The 23494-nt window shown below is 34.8% G+C and overlaps 2 protein-coding genes and 1 long non-coding RNA gene across 3 annotated transcripts; all 3 read right to left on the bottom strand.

Annotated features, from left to right (window-relative positions):
• Positions 1 to 453: 453 nt before the first annotated feature.
• LOC135151279 (uncharacterized) lies at positions 454 to 23448 on the bottom strand. The gene is made up of 2 exons (XR_010289886.1): positions 23309 to 23448; positions 454 to 493 (listed from the first exon to the last, which is right to left on the bottom strand). It is a non-coding gene; the product is annotated as an uncharacterized LOC135151279 (long non-coding RNA).
• On the bottom strand, positions 682 to 12444 carry LOC108214037 (V-type proton ATPase 16 kDa proteolipid subunit). The gene is made up of 3 exons (XM_017385812.2): positions 12235 to 12444; positions 11868 to 12153; positions 682 to 1038 (listed from the first exon to the last, which is right to left on the bottom strand). Exons 1-3 carry the CDS (start codon positions 12314 to 12316, stop codon positions 906 to 908), a joined length of 501 nt encoding a protein of 166 aa, XP_017241301.1. The 5' UTR covers positions 12317 to 12444; the 3' UTR covers positions 682 to 905.
• Positions 14807 to 18916, bottom strand: LOC108214036 (1-acylglycerol-3-phosphate O-acyltransferase). The gene is made up of 9 exons (XM_017385811.2): positions 18425 to 18916; positions 17749 to 17985; positions 16859 to 16905; positions 16262 to 16380; positions 16010 to 16170; positions 15587 to 15696; positions 15415 to 15514; positions 15206 to 15329; positions 14807 to 15092 (listed from the first exon to the last, which is right to left on the bottom strand). The coding sequence occupies exons 1-9, from the start codon at positions 18658 to 18660 to the stop codon at positions 14970 to 14972; spliced, it is 1257 nt and encodes a 418-aa protein (XP_017241300.2). The 5' UTR covers positions 18661 to 18916; the 3' UTR covers positions 14807 to 14969.
• Positions 23449 to 23494: the final 46 nt, after the last annotated feature.

Raw genomic sequence — 23494 nt, 5'->3', positions numbered from 1 at the left:
CACCCATATTATAAAAATGACATCACTTTTAGCATCGCATTGGACATGCTCTTACTGTTTTCATTTTAGCCTCAAGTAACATCATAAGGATTGTTTTCTTTTAACCTGAAGTCCACTAAATAATATTACAAGCATCAACATATCTCAAACATATATAAGAACGGTATTTATATAACGGTATCTAGGAGGTATTCAATTTGACATATTAGTTGCTTTAAAATATAATTTTAGCTGAAATTAATACAGTGGCTCAAGATTAGAATATCTGATGCTTCAAAGAAACTTCGGTCCAAGTTCCCTGAATCCTAATCACTCCGCCATTGTTTGTACACTGTAAATTTTTTAAATATTAGAGACCCACATATATTTATAAATATATGCTGCTATATGTTATCCATCCATCAGCCGCGACAAAGAAATAACCAAAGGCATAGAAGCTAAGCCGCTGAGCCAAGACATAAAGCAACTCAGGTGCCTGTAAGTTCAACTTCAACTAAAGTTTAACAAAGCACTTCAGAAAACCAACTTCAATCAATGTTAATAAGGAACACGGCTTCCGTGACTTGTAGTAATAAGCTTATTTTGGAGTTCCCGGCACATAATCAGTGATGTGCCATCGAAAATTCAACAATAGTACATATATCTGTTACAGTCTTGCCAAATGAAATATTGCAACTGAACTTGAGAAGAAGATGAATCCATTTAAAGGATAACATACAAAGAGAACAAAACTAGTCCTGTGAAAGAGACCGTAGGCAAACATTATTCAAGAATACCCCTAATTTACAATCCGAGCAACAGCAAATACTTCCTATAACAAAGAAATATCCATTGAGTTCAAATACTCACCATAGCAGCACTAGTTAATAGATAAACCAACCTATTCTCTGGTAGCTGGAAAACACTTAATCCGCTCTAGACTGACCAGCTCTGGATGAGAGGATGATTCCAACAATAAGGCCATATAAAGCCAAAGCTTCAGCGAAAATGAGGATGAGAATCATGCCAACAAAAAGTTTTGGCTGTTGTGCATTGGCTCTGGAGGATACAGATAAATAAATATAAGCACATTCACATATATAATAAAAAAACAACCGCAATAAAAATTAGCCAGAAATGTTTAAAATAGTTCATACAAACTAAAGGGATTTAGTGGCAAGCATGACACGTATAGTTATAGAATCTCTCACACGGTCAGCATTATATATAAAATGCATAACCCCTTGAGCATATAGCGTACTAAACTTACAGCAGGACTCAGAGAGTGATTGGGATGAATAAACATAATTCCTTTAGATGAGCAAGGGTAGGAGTTATCAATACTTAAATTATTCTATAAGAAGAAAAAAGAGAATTCAAGGAGACCCTCTACCACTCATCCTCACATGACCTGTATATAGCATCTTTCCCTAATATCCAAAACTATGGATATGTTGATACTCTCAGTGTTTTGATGATCACACTGCCAGCAAGCTAATAGCATAAAACTGGTGCTTGTTAGCGAGCTATCAATGATATATGCATGTGCTAACAGCTTGATATGGTTCAGTATTATGTTCAACTGTCAGCAAGCTTACAGGTTGTCATTCAGGCTTATCAGCAAGCTCACAGCGTGAACAGAATAACTAATGGATAAGGATCAAAGTCGAAAAGCAAGGAGATTTATTAGGAATCGATTTGTAAGGACTTTAATATTTATATATGACTTATATAATTATTAGAGCTCAGTTTTTAAATCAAGTATTTCAAACAAAAACGATTTCCTAACTTGTAGGAGTGTTTATCTCTTATTCGATCTTATCTAAAACTACTCCTATTTGATTTCAAATTATTGTTTTATAAACAAACGTTTACTGAGTTGTTTCAAACGTCTTTATGCTTTTACTCAGTAAAAATACATTGTTCAAACGTTCATTATTCAAGCAAATTAAACGTGAGGTTGTTGGGCCAAGAACGTTGGATAATTTGTTGGATTATGACCGTTGGAATGGTTGTATAAATACTTGAGTGTGGTTTCCGTTTTGGTAGAGAACAAGAACACACTTCAAGCTTCTGAAATACAACACACTTACATTGCAAAATCTTTACTTCAGCTCTAGTGCTTATATTTGATTATATATCTATATTGAGTTCATAGTTTCGGTTGTATTACACTCACACATTGTATTGTTCAAAGTGTAAAGTTTTGTTGCTGTGTATCGAGCTTGTGAAACAAGGGAACAAGGGGACTAGTTAGCTAGAAGAGTATACTTGGGAAGTATAGGTCTTGGAGAGCTTTTGGTTCGTGGTTCAGGGGTTTCAGCAAGCTGATAACAGGAACAAGGGTTAAAGGGAGTTGTATTATTGAATCATTGTAATTGTTAACATTATTGATTAATAATATAATCTCTTACCAGTTGGTAGGGGACCAGGACGTAGACCATTAGGGTTAGGGGTCGAACCTGGCTAAAATTCTCTGTGTTGCTAGCTTACTGATTATATCTGTTTTGCATTGCATCTGCATTGTTAGCTAGCTGACTGTTTACTCTGAAATTAACAGCAAGCTGTCTGTGACAGTATAACTATTTGGTAACATTAAAATCGGTCATATTAGCCATAACACCTATTCACCCCCCCTCTAGGTGTGTAATTTCAATTGGTATCAGAGCGAGGTTTGTACTAATACTTCTGTAACAGGAATAGTATCGATCGATATGGCTGATAACTTTCAGGGAAAGTCCGATTTTAGAGCTCCTCTCCTCACGGGTTCTGACAACTACAATTGGTGGAAAGGCCAAATGGAGGCTCATCTATCCAGAGATCCCCTGATGCAAAGAGTGGTGCAAAGAGGTCCTTATGAATATCTTGATAAAGATGGCAAAGTCAAGGACGTTGATGTTCTCACAGCGGACGAGCTATCAAAGGTTGCTGCCAATGGAAAAGCAAGGAGTACACTTATCAATGGGCTGAATCAAGCTGAATATGACAAGGTCTCTTCTCTCAAAACAGCAAAGGAAATTTGGGATGCATTGGAGACGTATCATGAAGGCTCACAAGGTCTAAAGAAGGTCAAGCTCGGAAAGCTCATGAAAGAATTTGGAAGCTTCGCTATCAAGAAGGGAGAATCCATTCGTGAAAGCCAAGCTAGATTCCAAGTCACTCTTAACAACCTTGAAAGACTTGGCAAAAAGATTCCTCAATCGGAAATCAACATGAATATTCTTAATGCAGCTCCATTCGAATATGGTGCCAAGGTCACAGCATTGGAGTCAGCTCTCAACATTGATATTATGGATCACCTGGCTATATTTGCTGAGTTGGAACAATTTGAAGCTAAGATTGAAGCTAACAGCTCAGAAAGCAGCAAGCTGCCAACAGAGAAAATGAAGAATCTTGCACTGCACTCCTCTGTCAGCAAGCTGGAAACAGATGAGGAAACAGAATCAGATGAGGATCTAGCTCTTATGTCCAGGAAAATCAAGAGAATGATTGAAAAGAAAAACAAAATGAAGCGAGAAAAGGGCAAAGCTTTTGGTGCAAAGAAAGATCCAAAGGATGATGCATGTTTTGAATGTGGCAAGAAAGGGCATTTCAAAAGGGATTGCTACAAGCTGAAAAACAAGTCAAAGCCGCCTAGACAGCAAGCTGATTACAAGAATAAAAAGAAATCCAAGGCACTTCTAACTTGGAGTGATGATGAAGATGAGTCAGCTTCTGATGATTCTAGTGATGAGATGGTGAACTTGGCTCTTGTTGGTCTCGATGGCTCAATTGATACAACGGATTCAGATACGGACACTAACAGTGAGGTAAACTCTATTAATTCTGAATTACATACTATTGATACAACTACTTGTGAACTAACCATGCAGGATAAGAGTTGTTTATCAATAATGGAACTCATTGATCTGAAGAATGAGAATTATGAGCTCGAGAAAGAAAATGTTCATTTGAAGAAAGTCATAGGTGATTTCTTGAATGAAAAGAGTGCCAAAGCTAGTAGTGGAATCATTGCTACCCTCAAGGAACAGATCTCACAACTTGAAGGGAACAACATGCAAATCCAAAGAAGGAATGATACACTTATGAAGGAACTCAGCTCGCTGAGAGCAGATCTTAAAGCTAAGGATGCAAGCTTGGAGGCATTCGAGTTAAGCAAATCCCAAAGCTTAGCCGAAATATCTATTCAAGCTGAAAAGATCAAGTCATTGAAACAAGAAGTCAAAGATCTTCAGAAAGCCATGGGAAAGTTTGTTCAAGGAGAAGAAAGTCTCAAATCTATGATGAAACAAGCTAAAGGTTCTCATGATAAAGGAGGCATTGGTGCAGCTTCTACATCCACATCTTCAATGAGATATGAAGGGAAAAATGGCATTCCATACAATTATGCCATGCCTTGAGTGACTTGTCACAAGTGTGGAAAGAAGGGTCATCTTGCTAATAATTGTCCAATGAAGAATTCTCAATCAGCAAGCTGGGGAAGGAAGTCAGCTCACAGGCAGTATGCTGACAACAGAAACAGACAGAAGACAGCTCCAGGACAGAATGCTGATAAGACCAGCAGAACATGGAAGAAGAGTTCTAAAGTGGTCCAAATGTGGATCAAGAAATCTGATCTTAATGTTTTATATGTCTTATCAACTAACACTGTTGGACCCAACAAAATATGGGTACCAAAACGTTGAGTGTTTTGTGTTTGTTTTGTAGGTTTGTCTCGTGTCTAAAGTAAAGCCAAATCAATGGATATTGGATAGTGGATGCACTAGGCACATGAGTGGAGACAAATCTCAGTTTCTAAGCTTGAAGATGAAGAAGGGTGGACGTGTCACAATTGGTGATAGCAAAACTCTTCCTATTCTTGGCAAAGGAACTATAGGTAATAGTATCATTTCTATTAACAAGGTACAATATGTCAAAGGTCTTACTTATAACTTGCTTAGTATAAGTCAGTTATTTGATGATGGTCATATTGTTAACTTTGGTAAGGATGAATGTACTATACTTGTTGGTGCTAACAAAACTCCTCTAGTTGCAAAACGAGAAGGAAATATATATGTTTTGAACTTTGAAGAACAGGAGGTAGGTGTTTGTTTAGCAGCTGTGGATAATAATCCAGAAATTTGGCATAAAAGGCTTGGACATGCTCATATGGATCATCTCAGCAAGCTGTCAGCAAAGAAGCTTGTTCGAGCACTACCAAAGCTTAAGTATGTCAAGATGGAGACATGTTCTGCTTGTCAATTGGGAAAGCAAACAAGGACTCCACATAAGGCAAAGAAAATGGTATCTACTTCTAAACCTTTAGAGCTTCTTCACTTGGATCTATTTGGTCCCGAAGCTTATAAGAGTATTGGAGGTAAACAATATGCCTTTGTTATTGTTGATGATTATTCTAGATTCACTTGGGTATTATTCTTGCGTACTAAAGATTGTGCTTTTAGTGAATTTGAGAAACTAATCAAGTTGCTTGAGAACAAACTAGATACAAGACTTGTAGGTATTCGAAGTGATCATGGTGGGGAATTTCAAAAAGACTTCATTACTTATTGTGAAGAAAGAGGAATCTCACATGAGTTCTCAGCACCTCGTACACCTCAGCAAAATGGAGTTGTAGAGCGTAAGAACAGGTCCTTACAAGAAACAGCTAGGACATTGCTGCAGGAGAGCAAGCTGACAAGAAGCTTTTGGGCAGAAGCTAGGACATTTCTTAACAGAGTGCTTATCAGGCCAATTCTCAACAAGACTCCTTATGAATTGCTAAGGAAAAAGAAGCCTAACATCAGCTATTTCAAGGTTTTTGGATCTAAGTGCTTCGTGCTCAAAACCATTGATAGGGATGGTAAATTCGATTCTAAATCTTATGAAGCTATATTTTTGGGCTATTCTTTAACAAGTCGTGCTTATAGAGTGTATAATCTTGGTAAACATACTGTTGAAGAGTCTATTGATGTTTCATTTCAAGAGTCTACTGATGATCTTGCAAGGGATGAGGAAGAATGTGCAGGTACAGGTACTAGCAGCAAGCTGACAGTGCAGGAAACTGGAAATCAGCAAGCTGACAAGCCAACTGTCACAACTTCAGAAGGCAATAAAGCTACTGAATCCACTCCATCTCTTGAAGAAACTTTGGATAAGATGTCTAAGCTCACATTGGATGAATCCAGAGGACAAACTTCATCAGCAAACCAAAATGTTGTTGATCAGACTCCTCCTAGGCAGACTACAAGGAATGAAGAGGTCATAGCTCAACATAATCTACCAAAATCAACTAGAACAGTGAAGAATCATCCTCCTCAGTTGATCATTGGAGATAAATCAGCTGGAATCAAGACAAGGAAAGCTCAAGCCAACATTTGTGCTTATGCTGCCTTCATAGCTCAAGAGGAACCAAAGAATGTTCAAGAAGCTTTATAAGATGAAAATTGGATCATGGCAATGCAAGAGGAACTCAACCAATTCGAAAGATGTGATGTTTGGGAACTTGTAGATCCACCAGAGGATGCTTCAATTGTTGGAACCAAATGGGTGTTCAAGAATAAAGTTGATGAATTTGGTACTATCACTCGAAACAAAGCTAGACTTGTTGCACAAGGATACAATCAGCAAGAAGGGATTGATTTTGATCAAACATATGCTCCGGTTGCAAGATTGGAATCTATTAGGATGCTATTATCATTTGCATGCTACAAGAATTTCAAGCTACATCAACTGGACGTCAAAAGTGCATTCTTGAATGGATATCTAAAGGAAGAAGTCTATGTTAAGCAACCACCAGGATTCGAGGATGAAAAATATCCCAACCGTGTCTACAAGCTCAAGAAGGCACTATATGGATTAAGGCAAGCACCTCGATCATGGTATGAAAGGTTAAGTGAATTTTTGATCAAAAATGGTTTCATTAGAGGTAAAATTGATCCTACGTTGTTTACTATCTTTAAAGGTCAAGATATATTAGTTGTTCAAATATATGTAGATGATATTATATTTGGATCTACTAATGATTCTTTGTGTAAGTGGTTTTCAAAGTGCATGCATAGTGAGTTTGACATGAGCATGATGGGAGAGCTCAATTATTTCTTGGGGCTCCAAATTAAGCAAACTCCAGAAGGAATTTATGTGCATCAATCCAAGTACATCAAGAATCTACTCAAAAGATTTGGATATGAGAATATCAAGGCGAAATCAACACCTATGAGTGTTGTCAGCAAGCTGACAGCAGATGAGCAAGGTAAAGATGTTGATGTTCGAATGTATAGAGGTATGATTGGTAGTTTACTTTATCTTACAGCCTCTAGACCTGATATTATGTATAGTATTTGTGTTTGTGCTAGATTTCAAGCAAAACCAAAGGATTCTCACTTACAAGCTGTTAAAAGAATATTTAAATATTTAAGTGGAACCATTACTTTGGGTTTATTCTATCCTATCACAAATGCTTTTGATCTTGTTGGGTATAGTGATGCAGATTATGCAGGTAGTCAAACTTATAGAAAAAGTACAAGTGGTGTTTGTGCATTTTTGGGTCAAAGCTTAGTTTCTTGGTTAAGCAATAAGCAAACTTCAGTTGCTCTATCTACGGCTGAGGGGGAGTATTTAGCAGCTGGTAGCTGTTGCTCTCAAATGCTATGGATGAGACAACAATTGAAGGACTTTGGAATCAAATGCAAGCAAACTCCAATCTTTTGTGACAACACAAGTACAATCAACATTTCAGAAAATCCAGTCAATCATTCAAGGACAAAGCATATTGATGTTCGACATCATTTTCTGAGAGACAATGTTGCAAAAGGTGCTGTCAAGCTGATTTTTGTGGCTACAGCAGATCAGCTAGCTGACATTTTCACAAAACCTCTTCCTGAAGAACGATATATTGTGCTGAGAAGGGAATTGGGCATGTGTGATGTGCAGTCAGCAAGCTAATAAGCTTGGTCCGGGTACTATCAGCTCACTCTTAGTACTTTACATATTATTAAATATTTTTGCATGCTGGTCAATTCAAGAGTTTCTTGTTAATTTCACTTCATAAATTAACTATCCGTTATGTGAAGATTAACATGATTTTATGTGTTGAATATTGTTACGTGATTTTGTGCTAATCTATGTGATTTATAGTTGGTGTTTTAGAATTCAAATTTTATCCGTTGCTATATAAGTGGCACTGAGATTAGATTTGTTATTAGATTTTATCTTAATTATTTCATAATGCAGTATTTAAATAAAGTCGGTTTCGTTAATAAAATTCCTAAAATAAATCCCCCGATAATGATTCAAAAAGGTTTAAAGTCTATCCTTTCCCCGAGTCTTTATCACTTCTTCTTTAAAAGCGCCCCCGAACCTAGGGTTTCGTCAATCTTTTTCAACCGATACACATTCTTCGCCATTGCTACGATTGGAGCTCGAGTTGCCATGAGGATGAAGACGAGAGCTAATATCAAGGGTCACACCCCTATTTCCAAGAAGAGGGCTTTGGTTGATGAAGATGATCTTGAGGAGATTGTGGCGCCGGTCGATGTTGAAAGCGGCGATGAACAATCAGGGGTTCTGAGGTCTGGTATCGAGAAATCTGGGAAGAAAAGGGTTAAGTCTGAAGAAAAGGGTGAAGGTTCTGATTTCGCTAGTCGAAAGGTCATCTTGGGGAAACCCTTGTCTGGTAAGGCCTTTCATTCATGCGGTGTGGTTAAGTTATTTTCTGCACTTGGGTTTGAATCTTTTCTTGTGGATTTACCAAGAGTCTGTTATCCATCTCTTGTTCGGGAATTTTATGGGAATTTAATTGAAATGGAATCGGGTCAAGTAGTGTCTTTTGTCAATGACACTAAGATCACATTATCACCTCTGTTTTTGAATGCTATCTTGAAAACCCCTCCCTCCCCTGTGTCTATTTTTACTAAAAGAGGGTTTAAGGATGTTGAGGGTTTGTCTGGGAAGGAGCAATTTACTTTGATTACGGGTTTAGAGTGTGCTGCTGATATCACTTATCCGTCTACTACCACTATTATTCCCCTTGCTCATGCACTGTTTAAAGTTTCTATTGAGAATGTGAGTCCTAGGATGGGTACTCGTTCTAATTTGTCTGCACAAGATATGGTAATTGTTTCTATGTTGCTGTCTGGGAAACAATTTGATATGGCTGATTTGGTTTTAAAAACTATGATGAGTGTTGTGGATGGGAAGTCATCAACTGGACTTCCATATGGGTTATTGCTTACTAGGGTGTTTGAATGGTTTGGTGTGAATTTTGATGGGGCTGAGAGTATCCAGGCTAAGGAGTTTCTGGATCTGAAGTGTCTTACTCAGTCGAATTTGAAGCTGGAGAAAGATGGGACTTTGTCAGCTGTTGAGGTTCCTGTGTTACCTACACCTCCAGTTCAATCTAATACTGCTGGTGTTGATTTGGGTATTTCTGCAAAAGAGATTTTGGATTACATGGAGGAACTGCGAGCAAATCATAAGCAGTTGGTGGATGGTCAGAAACAACTTTCTGAACAGATGGAGGAACTGTCAAATCAGTTTCAATTTTGGAAGGATATTGTCTTTGGAGGCAAGACTGGCAATTCTCCAGAAAAGTGTAGCTCTGGGAGTTTTGCATATGAGCTTCGCAAAAAGATGTTCAGCTCTGGTGGATCCTCTGATATGAAGTTTACTTTTACTTCTACTGATGATGCCACTGACAGTCCTAAGCCGCGCACTGCAATGGATGCTCTTAAGGAGGCTGCAGGTACTGATTCTGCGTATGCTGAGGCTGGAAACTTGCTGATAGAACAGAATCGTATTTCTGCGGAACTGGCAAAGAAGTTTGCAATGGAGAAAGATGATAAGGACGATGACGAGGCTTAAATTTTTCACCTTTTAGATGATTAAGGGGGAGAAATTTAGGAACTTTAATTAATAAAACTTGTGTGTGCTTATGTGTTTAAGTGCAAACTGGACTAAGTTGTTTGGATTTGAATTTGGTTCTCAGGTGGTTTATCCTGAGTTGAATTTGTTTATGGTGTTTATGGTTGTTTTGGATGCTTATCTGTATCCAGGTGGTTTATCCTGGTCAGATGTCTAGTTTAATTATTTATGCAAGTATTTGGTTTAGTAATTCTGTTTGCATAAATTGTTTGATATATCTACTGCTTTGCATGAAATATTTGTTATATCTGATTTATGTGCTGAATTGATATATTTGTTAAGTTTTAATGATATTAGATTGCTGTATTCAGGGGGAGTTTTAAATACTTTTCCTAAATATGGTGTAATCATCAAAAAGGGGGAGATTGATACTCTCAGTGTTTTGATAATCACACTGCCAGCAAGCTAATAGCAAAAAACTGGTGCTTGTTAGCGAGCTATCAATGATATATGCATGTGCTAACAGCTTGATATGGTTCAGTATTATGTTCAACTGTCAGCAAGCTTACAGGTTGTCATTCAGGCTTATCAGCAAGCTCACAGCGTGAACAGAATAACTAATGGATAAGGATCAAAGTCGAAAAGCAAGGAGATTTATTAGGAATCGATTTGTAAGGACTTTAATATTTATATATGACTTATATAATTATTAGAGCTCAGTTTTTAAATCAAGTATTTCAAACAAAAACGATTTCCTAACTTGTAGGAGTGTTTATCTCTTATTCGATCTTATCTAAAACTACTCCTATTTGATTTCAAATTATTGTTTTATAAACAAACGTTTACTGAGTTGTTTCAAACGTCTTTATGCTTTTACTCAGTAAAAATACATTGTTCAAACGTTCATTATTCAAGCAAATTAAACGTGAGGTTGTTGGGCCAAGAACGTTGGATAATTTGTTGGATTATGACCGTTGGAATGGTTGTATAAATACTTGAGTGTGGTTTCCGTTTTGGTAGAGAACAAGAACACACTTCAAGCTTCTGAAATACAACACACCTACATTGCAAAATCTTTACTTGAGCTCTAGTGCTTATATTTGATTATATATCTATATTGAGTTCATAGTTTCGGTTGTATTACACTCACACATTGTATTGTTCAAAGTGTAAAGTTTTGTTGCTGTGTATCGAGCTTGTGAAACAAGGGAACAAGGGGACTAGTTAGCTAGAAGAGTATACTTGGGAAGTATAGGTCTTTGAGAGCTTTTAGTTCGTGGTTCAGGGGTTTCAGCAAGCTGATAACAGGAACAAGGGTTAAAGGAAGTTATATTATTGAATCATTGTAATTTTTAACATTATTGATTAATAATATAATCTCTTACCAGTTGGTAGGGGACCAGGACGTAGACCATTAGGGTTAGGGGTCGAACCTGGCTAAAATTCTCTGTGTTGCTAGCTTACTGATTATATCTGTTTTGCATTGCATCTGCATTGTTAGCTAGCTGACTGTTTACTCTGAAATTAACAGCAAGCTGTCTGTGACAGTATAACTATTTGGTAACATTAAAATCGGTCATATTAGCCATAACACCTATTCACCCCCCCTCTAGGTGTGTAATTTCATATGTCATGTTTAACAACTAATAAAGAAAAAAAAAGTGCAGAGGATGAACCTAATAACAACACAATTCTTACATCCGGCAATAGTTGTTCCGATTTAAGCTTTAAAATAATTGGATTCTGGAGTGGCCAAGTGGGGGCTGTAGTATGAAGTACTGTCTTCATTTTAGCGGGTTTAACTTAATCATATCAAATCCAAACCTCGCTAATCCAACCAGTACAACCTCTTGCACACATAAACAAGTAAAAATCCATAATACTGTTTTCAAACACATTTTATCCTAATTACCCTTCCAAGCATGAAAATCACATTGTGAATAACCTACATTCAGGTATGCAATAAATAATCACAACAATCCAGGCATTACGATTCACAAACAGACTACACACAATATATCGACAAAAACGAGAGTAGTAAACAGCAGTACCTAACACCAGCATCGCCAACAATACCGATAGCCATACCAGCAGAAAGACCGGCAAGACCGCAAGCAAGCCCGGATGAAAGATGAGCATATCCATCAAACAAATAATAAGACTTCGCCTTGGGATTAATACCAGTACTAATAATCACCGCAATAATAAGCCCATAGATCCCCAAAACTCCGGCCATAACCACCGGAACGATCGATTTCATCACCAGCTCCGGTCGCATCACTCCCATCGAGGCGACTCCCACTCCGCTCTTGGCGGTTCCGTACGCTGCTCCCATGCCTGCACAACATTAAACACAGATTAATTGATGATTATGAAGAGGATTAAGAGAGTGAGAATCGTAGATCGGAGGGGGATTACAGGAGAAGACTAGAGCGGCTGCGGCGCCCAGGAAGCCGAAGAACGGCGCCGTTTCGTCTCCGCTGAATGAAGAAGAAGACATGTTTGGCTAGCTGGTGATCGGATCTGTGGGTCGATTTTGTGCGTATGTAATTGTAAATTAGTACTGGGACTCTGGGAGTATAATACTGATTTAAGAGAACAATGGTCTATCGTATTAATATGGATCGAGTGGCTCTGTTTCGACTACATGTGTCTTTAAGCTCGCGGTCGCGTGACTCGCGTGGGTGGGTTCGTCATGCGTAGCTATGCTACATTCAAGTTACGCTTCTACGAATTATTTGTTGGGAAATCTACAAAACTACTTACTTTTTTTTTTTATTGTTTTCAAAAATATTATCTTTCAGAATTATTTTTAAAAATACATCTTCATAAAAAAAAATTCAAAAATACGGTTTGCAACTTTTGCAACCTCATTTGCAACTCCTGGCGGCGCCAGCCGTGTTGCAACCTCTTTTGCAACTTCATATGCAACTGAATTCCTGATTTCAAGTTCCAGTTATCGATATATATATATATATATATATATATATATATATATATATATATATATATAAAACTTGAAATCAGGATTTATAATTGCATATATGGTTGCATATGGTTGTATTCAGTTGCATATGGTTGCATTCAGTTGATTTTATTGTAATCTAATGGCCCCGCCAGGGGCACACCATTAGAGATGCACAAAAGATCTGTTCGGGCCAGATCCAGACCGGGCCAAAAAAATCCGGATTTTTTTGAAACCAGATCGGGTCGGGCTTTTTTAAAAATCGGGCCGGGCCGGGCTTTCCCAAAAATACTAGGCCTGATTTAGTTATAAAAAGCCCGGATTTTTCAAAAATCCGGATTTTATCCGGATTTTTTTGAAAATACTAGGCCTGTTTTAGGCCCTCGGACCGGGCCGGGCCGGACCGGGTTTTTTTCGGATCGGGTTTTTGAGATTTTTTTCCAGATCGGATCGGATCGGATTTCAGATTTCAGATTTTTTGAACATCTCTACACACCATACATCTGTTGTTACTTACAATTTTCAGTTGCATTTAGTTGCAAATGAAGTTGCAACTGCATTTGCAACTTCATTTGCAACTATATATAGTTTTCAGTTGCATTTAGTTGCAACTGAGGTTGCAAATGAAGTTGCAACTTCATTTGCAACCTTTGCAACCTCATTTGCAACTATATATATATATATATATATATATATATATATATATATATATATATATATATATATATATATATATATATATATATATATGTCGAAACAGAGGTCGAAAATGGCAACTAAAAACTAGAAATTGCAACTTATAGTTTTCAGTTGAACTAGTTGCAATTGCAGTTGCAACAGTTGCAACTTTCCATTTTTATTTGCAACTTTTGCAACCTCATTTGCAACTTTTGCAAACTCATTTGCAACTTTTGCACCTCATTTGCAACTTTTACGGCTGCGCCGCCCAAGGTTGCAAATGAGGTTGCAAAAGTTGCAAACCGTATTTTTGAAATTTTTTTTTATGAAAAGGTATTTTTAAAAACAATGAAAAAGATGGTAGTATTTTCAAAAAAATAATTTTACAGATGGGTATTTTTAAAAAGATCCCTTATTTGTTTGGCTAAAAAGACTGAATTATTTGTTATTTAGCGGTTATTTGGCTTAATTTTAAATTATTATATATTAATTATAACTGAAAAATAATTTATAAATGAGAAGTAATATTTAATTGTATATCTTGAATTTTTTTTGATATCTACACCTAATTAGGTAAAAAAATTATTAATATAATAATAAATATTATAAAGTATATTAAAGTGTTTTATTTATTTATCTAAATCGAAATTTAAAATATAAAACACAATAATTTATAGGTATCAGCCTACCACAATGAAAACATGAGTTTACAAGATCCAAAACATATACGTGTAAAAATTGTATGTTTAAACAATTATTATAAAAATTATATGTTTGTTACGGAATATGGAAAAGATTGTTATATATTAATATAAATTGGATTCTAATCTAGATTAGAAATTTCAGAATGGGATTTGATTTAGTTAAATTTGAGACGACAAACCTATTACTCATACATCATTTTTCCTTTTTTTTCATATATTAATAAAATATAAATTAAATGAGTATAGTTGGCGTTCACATCATATTTTAATTATATTTCTTATATTTTAGTTTATTTAAGAGTAGATAACTGAGTTTTTGGAGTTTGCTCTAACTAGCAGACTTCTGGTGATGTTCTCAGCTGAGTTTTGAAAATAGAACAGAGAATTGCAGAGTTCATAAAAGGGGAGAGAATCATAATAAGATGAGGAGGTGAAATAATTAGTGGAAAGAGCAAATGATTTAATTAAATAAGTACACTTGAGTAATAATTAAAACGAAAGAGAAGATATATACATTATAAATTTAAGAAAATTATGTGTGAAATCAGATGTGAGATTGACATGTTCTTTGTTTGCGGATTCTTTTGTTTTAAGTATATAGAAAGATCTAATTATGGGGCCGTTTGGGTATTAAATACAACTATCACACAATTGTAATTGGTTCATTCTGTTTCAGATAAAATGTAAGTTCTGTACATTGTGATATCAGAGCCACGCCACAAAGAGGGCGAGCTCGTTACAAAAGAATGTAAGACTGTTGCAGCATTATTTGTACACAATGATTAGTACAACATAAGCTATTTTATTTACACAGATGCCAAACCTTCCGGAATTATATTGCTTGGATGAGGTGAGAAGAACCTGCGGCAAACATACAAGACAGCAGAATGGAAACCGACTGGATTATCCACAAATACAAAATGGCCACCCTGCAGCAATAACATTAGAAGGCTATTAGTAACATTAATATTGCATTGCTGAGATTTTTTACCTTGAAAAAATATTAGAAGGTACTGTATAAGAAAACAGGAGAATGAGAGACCTTTGGAACTCTAATAATATCGCAGGGGACATTCATTTTCTTGCGAGCTTCTACTGCCCCCTCATAGTTCATCCAATCGTCAACACCGTATATAAAACTGGTTGGCACTTTCCATTCCGATGCACTTCACCAACAAAACGAACAACAGGGTTACTGAATTGCCATCATAAACAGTTTTTTTCTTCCGAATTATATGTTTCAAGACACACCTGTTTAACAGAGGACTCCGTGCAAATGCTCCAAAAGAAAATATGTATTTTAAGCATAGCTCTCCACTAGCTTTGGAGGCAAGAGTATGGTATACATAGTCTTCAGCAAAAAAAATCATGTTAGCTTCTGCAGTCGGAATGTTCTTTAGACCAGAAGGGTATAATGGAATACCTGTTAATAATTTAGATTCCTCCTCATTTAGAACATCCCCGGCTGAATATGTACCAAATCTATTTGTTGTATATTTACGAACCAAATCTGGCCCCCAGGGGCCTAAACCTCTGCATTATCAGAAAATTCAACACAAGGGAAAGAATATGTGAGGCAATATAAGAATATGTCTGACAAACATATTAGCAAGTGATTACTTAAACATATTAGCCATAGAGTCTTGAAATTTCAATATGAATTAGTAAATGGATTGTTTTACAATTACTTCTTTAAGTGCTATTTACTATCCAATGACGATGGAGAGGACCTGATGGTATACTACACTGTCTTGTATAATGTATATAAAAATTTGTTTCAAGTTATACTTGAGAGCAAACCAAACACAAGGAGAATTGCCAACATCATCGAGTTAAAGCTAATAACCTGATAACCTTCGAAGGTGTAAGATTTGACTCCCACAAATGGTTTATGATAGCCCCCTTCCAAGTTGACCGGAATTTTGTGAACTGCTCAGACCGGTGCTCTGTTTCCGATGAAAAGCCAGCAGTTCCGACTAGAATTAAATGCTGTATGTGTTTAGGATACTACAAAAATGAATATGATTAACATTTAGGGTATATTCAAACTCATAACCCTACTAAACAAATTCAAACATTAACAAATAAAAATAATAACCTTCAGAGCATATTTAGCTGCTACATAGCCTCCAAATGAATGTCCAAGCAAAATGAAGCTGCTAAGGTTTGAGGATTTGCGCCACTCCTCGAGAGACTCAATGAACCATGCCTCAGTCTCTGCATGTCAAATTATATTGCACTAGAGTAAGCAACAAAAATTAAGGCGCCATAATACAGTGTGCCGAGTTGAGCATCTGCTAAACAATCTTGTGATCAAGCTTTTTTTGAAGCGAGCCAAGCTGATCTACCTAAACAAACAAATTTTCTTATTCAAATCTGATAAAATTCTTAAGCAAGCCAAGCTGATCTTACCTAAACAAACAGATTTTGTTGATCAAATTTGATAAAAATCTTAGGCAAGCCAACTTAATCTCCATATGTATTACAGTTAAACGATCAGGTCTAAGAAGATAAGTCCAAATCAGTTGAACATGATCTAAGCTTTACCATCACACAGATTGAAGTTAAAAAAAAAAAACAAAAAAACACAGTTTTAGTAACACTAGTTTCTTAAAAAGTTCAGGAGAAGATACAATTGCCATGATACATATCATACATTGATCACAAAAAGTAGTCGACGAAGATAATACCCAACCTTCAGTACTTTTGCAAGTAAAGTCAGGCCTGCTTGATCCTCCCCAACTGCATAAAAAAGAAATAATTAGCCAGAAAGAACTTCTGCACAAAGAAATATTTATAAAATATAAGTTTCAGATTGTTAGAATATAAGATCCTGGAAAGGGCCATTCTCTAACACCTTGAGGTTTTAGAGTAACTGGTTCCTTGACATGGTATCAGAGCTCAGGCTGGCAGAGGACTCAAGTTTGATCCCTGCCACCCCCAATATTCTCACAATTTATAGTGGCACGAATGGCAAATTAATGCTCCAAAGATGAGCGCCCGAATGGCAAATTAATGCTCCAAAGATGAGCGCCCGTGATCCACTCTCGACCCATAAATGGGCTCTCGAGTGAGGGGAAATGTTAGAATATAAGATCCTGGAAAGGGCCATTCTCTAACACCTTGAGGTTTTAGAGTAACTGGTTCCTTGACACAGATGTCACAACAAAGCATTGCAGCTTATATCAGAAATTCATTGTAAGAGAAACATAGTTTTTATGAAGGAAACTGCAGGAAGGAGCTGCAGTTTACATCAATATAACATCTTCCTATATTATGCTACACACTTTCAAGGTCTGAGTGGGATTTAATTAAAGAAAAAGTTACGCATATAAAGCTGAAACATGAAGACTGCCAATTTGTTTACATTGTATATTATGTATGCTTTAAAAATTCAAATCATTTCATGGTAAAGCTAGGTGTCCATATGTTACGCAATGAAGTAAAATTCAAAATAAGTTACTAGAAACAATGACTAATGCGTACAAATTACAGCACAGAATGAGAAAGTTTACTGTTTAATTATGTATTTATGTGTAATGACATATGACAGTGGATAATGAATAGAGCGAACTTGATCCTCACCCGAGCTGATCAATAGCAATGACTTTAAAATACTTGGAAAGAAATTCAAAGTTGCGGAAGAAGAAACCCTGAGAGGCACCATATCCGTGAACCATAACAAGAATGGGAGCGTCCTCTTTGCTTTCAAAAGTGACCGTGTTGATGAATCTTGGTTCATTGCTCACAGAGCGAAACCACTTGACCTTAGATCCTTGGGGTCCACAGCCAATGCTAACCTTTTCTTGTGTATAAGGAGTCCTGGTGTTGAAGCCCATCAACAAGCAAGACATCAAGATCAGAATTGTACAATCAAAGTTCATATAATAATCAATTGTTTTCGACTTAAATTTATCTGCCAACACAGAGACCTAATTTATTTCTAGTTGAATGAACATTTCCTCATTCGGTTGCATTTTAATCTCAACCTGTTCCGAAAATTAAAAAAAGTACATAATATGCACTTTGCACATTTTTAAAAGGATATTTTCAACAAAACATACACCTAAAATTAATTGGAATTTTATGAAATCTTAAGCTAACAATGTACACGAAAGGTGGACAAGAAAGGAACAAGAGAGCCAACAAAATTGGTATTCCAAACCAACCAAATTGGTAAAAGCTAGTATTTATGTGAGCAACAATTCTGCAATGCAGAGGGACAAAGAACCAAAATCTAAATGCCAAAAAGAAAACGTACTTAACAAGAGATAAAAGGCGCTTCTCCGCGGCAATAATATGATCAGTAGAAGTAGGAATCCAGCGTAGCACAGTCCCCCAGCGTTTTTTAGCTTTAGTTTTTGCTTTGGTTCTCGGTGACTCCACCTCAGGCACCGAAATCTCGGAGGAGCTCTCTGTATGTACCGATATTGACGAGGTCGAGCTATTGGTTTTGACCACCGTGGAGGAGCTCGTTGTTTGCGACACCATAGCCATTATTTACAATAATACAATAAACTTTAAAAGAAAAATAGGAAATATGTCTGTATGTTACACAGGAAGCTTAATGTAGCTTCCTGACGTGAAAATGAAATGAAATGCAGGCGGTCCGATCACCGCCTTGGTGTAATTCTTTCAGCGTTGGAAAAAACAACGAGAAAGAAGGGGAAGAAGCTGAAGGGAATGAAGGAGATGAAAATATGAATTGTTAATGAAAATAAGAAAAATCTGGGACGTTCGTAATGAGGCGTCCATATTGAAAATCATGTCTTTCTTGCTCTCCTTGTCTGCTTTCCGTTTTCTTGTACGCCACGCGTTCTTATTATGCATTCCCTTTCTCCTATAGCATATACTATAAGCATATATATCCGGTATATTTCGGATTAAATGTGCTATTTATTAAATTAAGAAATCACTGCAAGTAAGTTGTATCAAATTGGTAGCACCAATTCTTATTATTATAAAACAAGAGTTGGATCCTTATCTCTATTTCAAAAAAAAAAAGAGTTGGATCCTTATTTGAATCAGAGTCTTGAAATTACAATAATTGCTTCCCAGACATAGTGCCGGTGTTATACTAATTATGTTCAATTTAAAAAATTCTAAGTTATTAACTTTAATTAATTCAAAATATTATTATTTTATATTTTTATATCATTAAATTAATTTATATTGAATATTCATATTTAAATATTAAAAATAACAATATCAAATATAAAATTGATTCTCGATCCTCACCTCTGCGACCCGCATTTTTAATGAATGGCGTGTCATGTTGTGCTAAGTTGCACGGTGCGGAAATTTTGCAATATTCATATTGTGTATTAAATAATATAAATAAGAGAATATCCTTGCAACAAAAAATATTAATAAGAGAATATCCTTCCGAGTTTACATGAGATTAGACGATTCTGTACATATAAAACCAACTTCCTGAATTAGACGAAAGACCCCTTACGTCTGTTATTGTTTCTCGTATAAAATCAACCTCCTCAATCGAACAAGAAATCCCTTTGCTTCTGTTATTGTTTTCATTTTAGCCTCAAGTAACATCACGAGGAGTGTTTTTCTTTTAACCTCGAGTAACATCATTAGGTCACTCTAAAATCTGAGACCATCGATCCCAATAAATAATACTATAACAAAAATAATATTACAAGCATCAACATATCTCAAACATAAACATATATAAGAACGGCATGTAGGAGGTATTCAATTTGACATATTAGATGCTTAAAAATATATTTTTAGCTGAAATTAATACAATGGCTCAAGATTAGAATCAGATGCATCAAAGAAACTCAAAGAAACTCGCTCCATCCGCCATTTTTTGTACACTGTAAATTTATTAAAATATTAGGGACCCGCATCTATACTATAATATAATAAGGCAACATATGTTTAATTTGTAGTCGTACAAAATTTTGGTTCGGTCACTTTTTTATAACTACAAGTGGGTGACATGTAGACTTCTCTTACTCTTACAATATTAAAGAGTTTTATATCGTTCAAATTACTAACACTTGTGATGTAATACAAGATAAAAAAAACTCCACCATTATTACATCTATACTATACTATTAAAGCCGAAATATTAAAAGTTTGGTCGGTCGGTACGCGGGCTTTTATACGGACTTTTATAATTAGTGAGCTTTTATACGGACTTTTATAATTATTAGCGGGTTTCAAACAAAATTAGTGGGCTTCAAACAAAATATAAACAAATCAAAACATAAAACAAATATACGATCAAAACATAAAACAAATATAAAACCTATTTGACTATCTATCTATACTTCTATACTATACTATTAAAGTCGAAATATTAAAAGTTTGGTCGGTTGGTACGCGGGCTTTTATACGGACTTTTATAATTAGCGGGCTTTTATACGGACGTTTATAATTATTAGCGGGTTTCAAACAAAATTAGTGGGCTTCAAACAAAATATAAACAAATCAAAACATAAAACAAATATACGATCAAAACATAAAACAAATATAAAACCTATTTGACTATACCAAAACTAAAGTCAAACCTTAAAAAATACTATATTATTAAAGCCGAAACATTAAAAATTTGATCGGTCGATACACGAGATTTTATATGGACTTTTATAATTAGCGGCTTCAAACAAAATTAGTGGGTTTCAAACAAATATAAACAAATCAAAACATAAAACAAATATAAGATCAAAACATAAAACAAATATAAGACCTATTTTATTATACCAAAAGTTAAAGTCAAACCTTAAAAAATATATACACATCTATACTATAATATTAAAGCCGAAATATTGAAGTTTCGATCAGTCGGTACTTGGGCCAAAATACAGGCTTATCTATATACTAATTATTCTTTTTAACTAAAATATGTTTTTTTTAATATTTTCTAACTAAAAAAACTCCATTATTTAAAATAACATCGAAAAACATAGTAATTACCTTTTAACTAAAACACATTATCTTTTTTATATATTCTGACTAAAAAACGAATCTTCTACAATTAACACGGGCTACATATATCATAATTTTATTCTCACAATAATATTAGTTTATTTTATACTATTAAAGCCAAAACATTAAAAATTTGATCGGTCGGTACTTGGGCCAAATTATGGGCCTACTTATATAATCAATTATCTTTTTAACTAAATTTAATATCTTTTTTTATATGTTCTAACTAAAAAACATCAATTTTATAAAAATAATACTCCCTCCGTCCCGAAAAGATTGAGCTGCTTTGACTTTCACGGAGATTAAGAAAAAGGTAGTAAAAAGGTTGAAAAGTTGGTAAAGTTGTGGGACCCATTAAAATTTTAATAATAGATTTGAGATAGTGGAGGAAAGTAGTGGGTGTAATAGTGTTTATATTATTATAGAATAGAGATAGTGGAAGAAAGTAGTGGGTGTAATAGTGAAAAGTAGTGTTCAAAAATAGTAAGTTTAATAGGTTCATTCTTTTTGGGACGTCCCAAAAAGGAATAAGTGTCAATTAAAATGGGACGGAGGGAGTATTGGACAACATAGCAACTATTCTTTTTAACTAAAACACATTATCTTTTTTCAAATCCTAACTTAAAAATCGATTTTCCAAAAATAACACATGCAACATTCATATAAAGAAGATATTATATATCTAGGGAGGGTTTTGGTACAAACTTACAAACTCTTTTTGTTCAACACATATATAACTTGAGTTGAAAATTTTTTAAGATATTTTGTTGAACGTCGATTAAAATTGTTTTGGAGCAGTACATAAACTAATTTTTCAATGTAAGAACTAAGTAAAATGTATTAAATAACCAATATTTATCTTTCGAGACCCAACCTAAACCCCAGAGGTATAGTTTAAGCATCTCTATAAATATATTCAACACAATGATAATTAATGTTCTACCCACAATGTTGAATCCCGGTTACAAATGTGTTGAATGCACGATTTATTTACGCGTTATTTTTAAAAACTGTGATATTTTTTCGATAATTTTCAACATGGATACTTTTTATAACTAAAGATTAACACGTTGAGAGAATAAAAAAATTCAAAAAAAAAGTTTGTAAGTTTGTAACTTAAAAATGTTTTTATTTGATCCTATCCCTATATATCTATATTATTATACTATTAAATCCGAAATATTGAAAGTTTGGTCGGTTGGTACTTGGGCCAAAATACGGGCCTAACTATATACCAATTATTCTTTTTAATTAAAATATATTATCTTTTTTTATATTTTCTAACTAAAAAAACTCCATCATTTAAAATAATATCGAGAAACATAGTAATTACCTTTTTAAGTAAAACATATTATCTTTTTTATATTTTCTAACTAAAAAACAGATCTTCTACAATTAACACGAGCTACATATATAAAACTATAATATTATTATATATAAGTATAAATAAATAACTTGTGATATTTTTCAACCAAAATACAATAACATTATTTTTAAATACACTAATGGACTCACTTTAAAAGTAATATTATAAATCTATAATATACTATTATAATGTTAAATTCGAAACATGAAAAATTCAGTTAGTCGGTAGGTCAGTTGAGTTTGGTGAGCCGGTTGGTATTTGACCCACGAACCTCTTTATTTATAACATGTTGTAATATATTTTTTATTATGTATTAAACCAAAACATTTAGGTTAGTATGGTGGATCGGTATTTGGTTTTACACGTCTTTTTTTAACTTAATATGTTTCATGCTATATTATTAATTATCAATAACGAAATATTAAAAGATTGATTGGTTGATTTATATCTGATTTTATAGATCTCCTTAAATTATAAAATGAAAAAAAACGGATTTTAACATTTTCAGTAAAATATATATGTTCGACCTAATTTTTAATTAGCCATTTGACAAAATTAACTATTAAGAATTTATCTTCTATTAAATAAAAAATTTATTTAATCATATTATTCTATCAAAATTTTATTCTCACAATAATATTAGTTTAAGTTAAAATATATACGATAAAATAACAAATATTATAACCGCCTGTGCATTGCACGGGTTATAAGCTAGTATATTTATAAATATAATGTTAAATTGTGCATGCTGCAGTATGGTATCCATCCATTAGCCGCGACAAAGAAATAAACAAAGGCATAGAAGCCAAGCCGCTGAGCCAAGACATAAAGCAACTCAGGTGTCTGTAAGTTCAACTTCAACTAAAGTTGAACAAAGCGCTTAGAAAACCAAAGCAATTCAACTAAAGTTTAACAAAGCACTTAGAAACACAGCTTCAGTGACATGTGATAAGGTCATTTTGGAGTTCCCGGCACATAATCAGTGATGTGCCATCGAAAATTCAACAATTG

Source organism: Daucus carota, chromosome 3 (genome assembly GCF_001625215.2).
Source record: "Daucus carota subsp. sativus chromosome 3, DH1 v3.0, whole genome shotgun sequence".
Lineage (NCBI taxonomy): Eukaryota > Viridiplantae > Streptophyta > Magnoliopsida > Apiales > Apiaceae > Daucus > Daucus carota.
The sequence above is the reverse complement of the archived record's forward strand: the minus strand, read 5'-3'. Positions and strand labels throughout refer to the sequence as shown.

Coding starts and splice junctions, on each gene's coding strand:
- LOC108214037 (XM_017385812.2), bottom strand. CDS start 12,316: ATGTCTTCTTCTTCATTCAGCGGAGACGAAACGGCGCCGTTCTTCGGC. Junction 12,154..12,234: donor AGCCGCTCTAGTCTTCTCCT/GTAATCCCCCTC, acceptor AATGTTGTGCAG/GCATGGGAGCAGCGTACGGA. Junction 1,039..11,867: donor GTTGGCGATGCTGGTGTTAG/GTACTGCTGTTT, acceptor TGTATCCTCCAG/AGCCAATGCACAACAGCCAA.
- LOC108214036 (XM_017385811.2), bottom strand. CDS start 18,660: ATGGCTATGGTGTCGCAAACAACGAGCTCCTCCACGGTGGTCAAAACC. Junction 17,986..18,424: donor CGCCTTTTATCTCTTGTTAA/GTACGTTTTCTT, acceptor CTTCAACACCAG/GACTCCTTATACACAAGAAA. Junction 15,515..15,586: donor GGAATCTAAATTATTAACAG/GTATTCCATTAT, acceptor TTTTTGCTGAAG/ACTATGTATACCATACTCTT.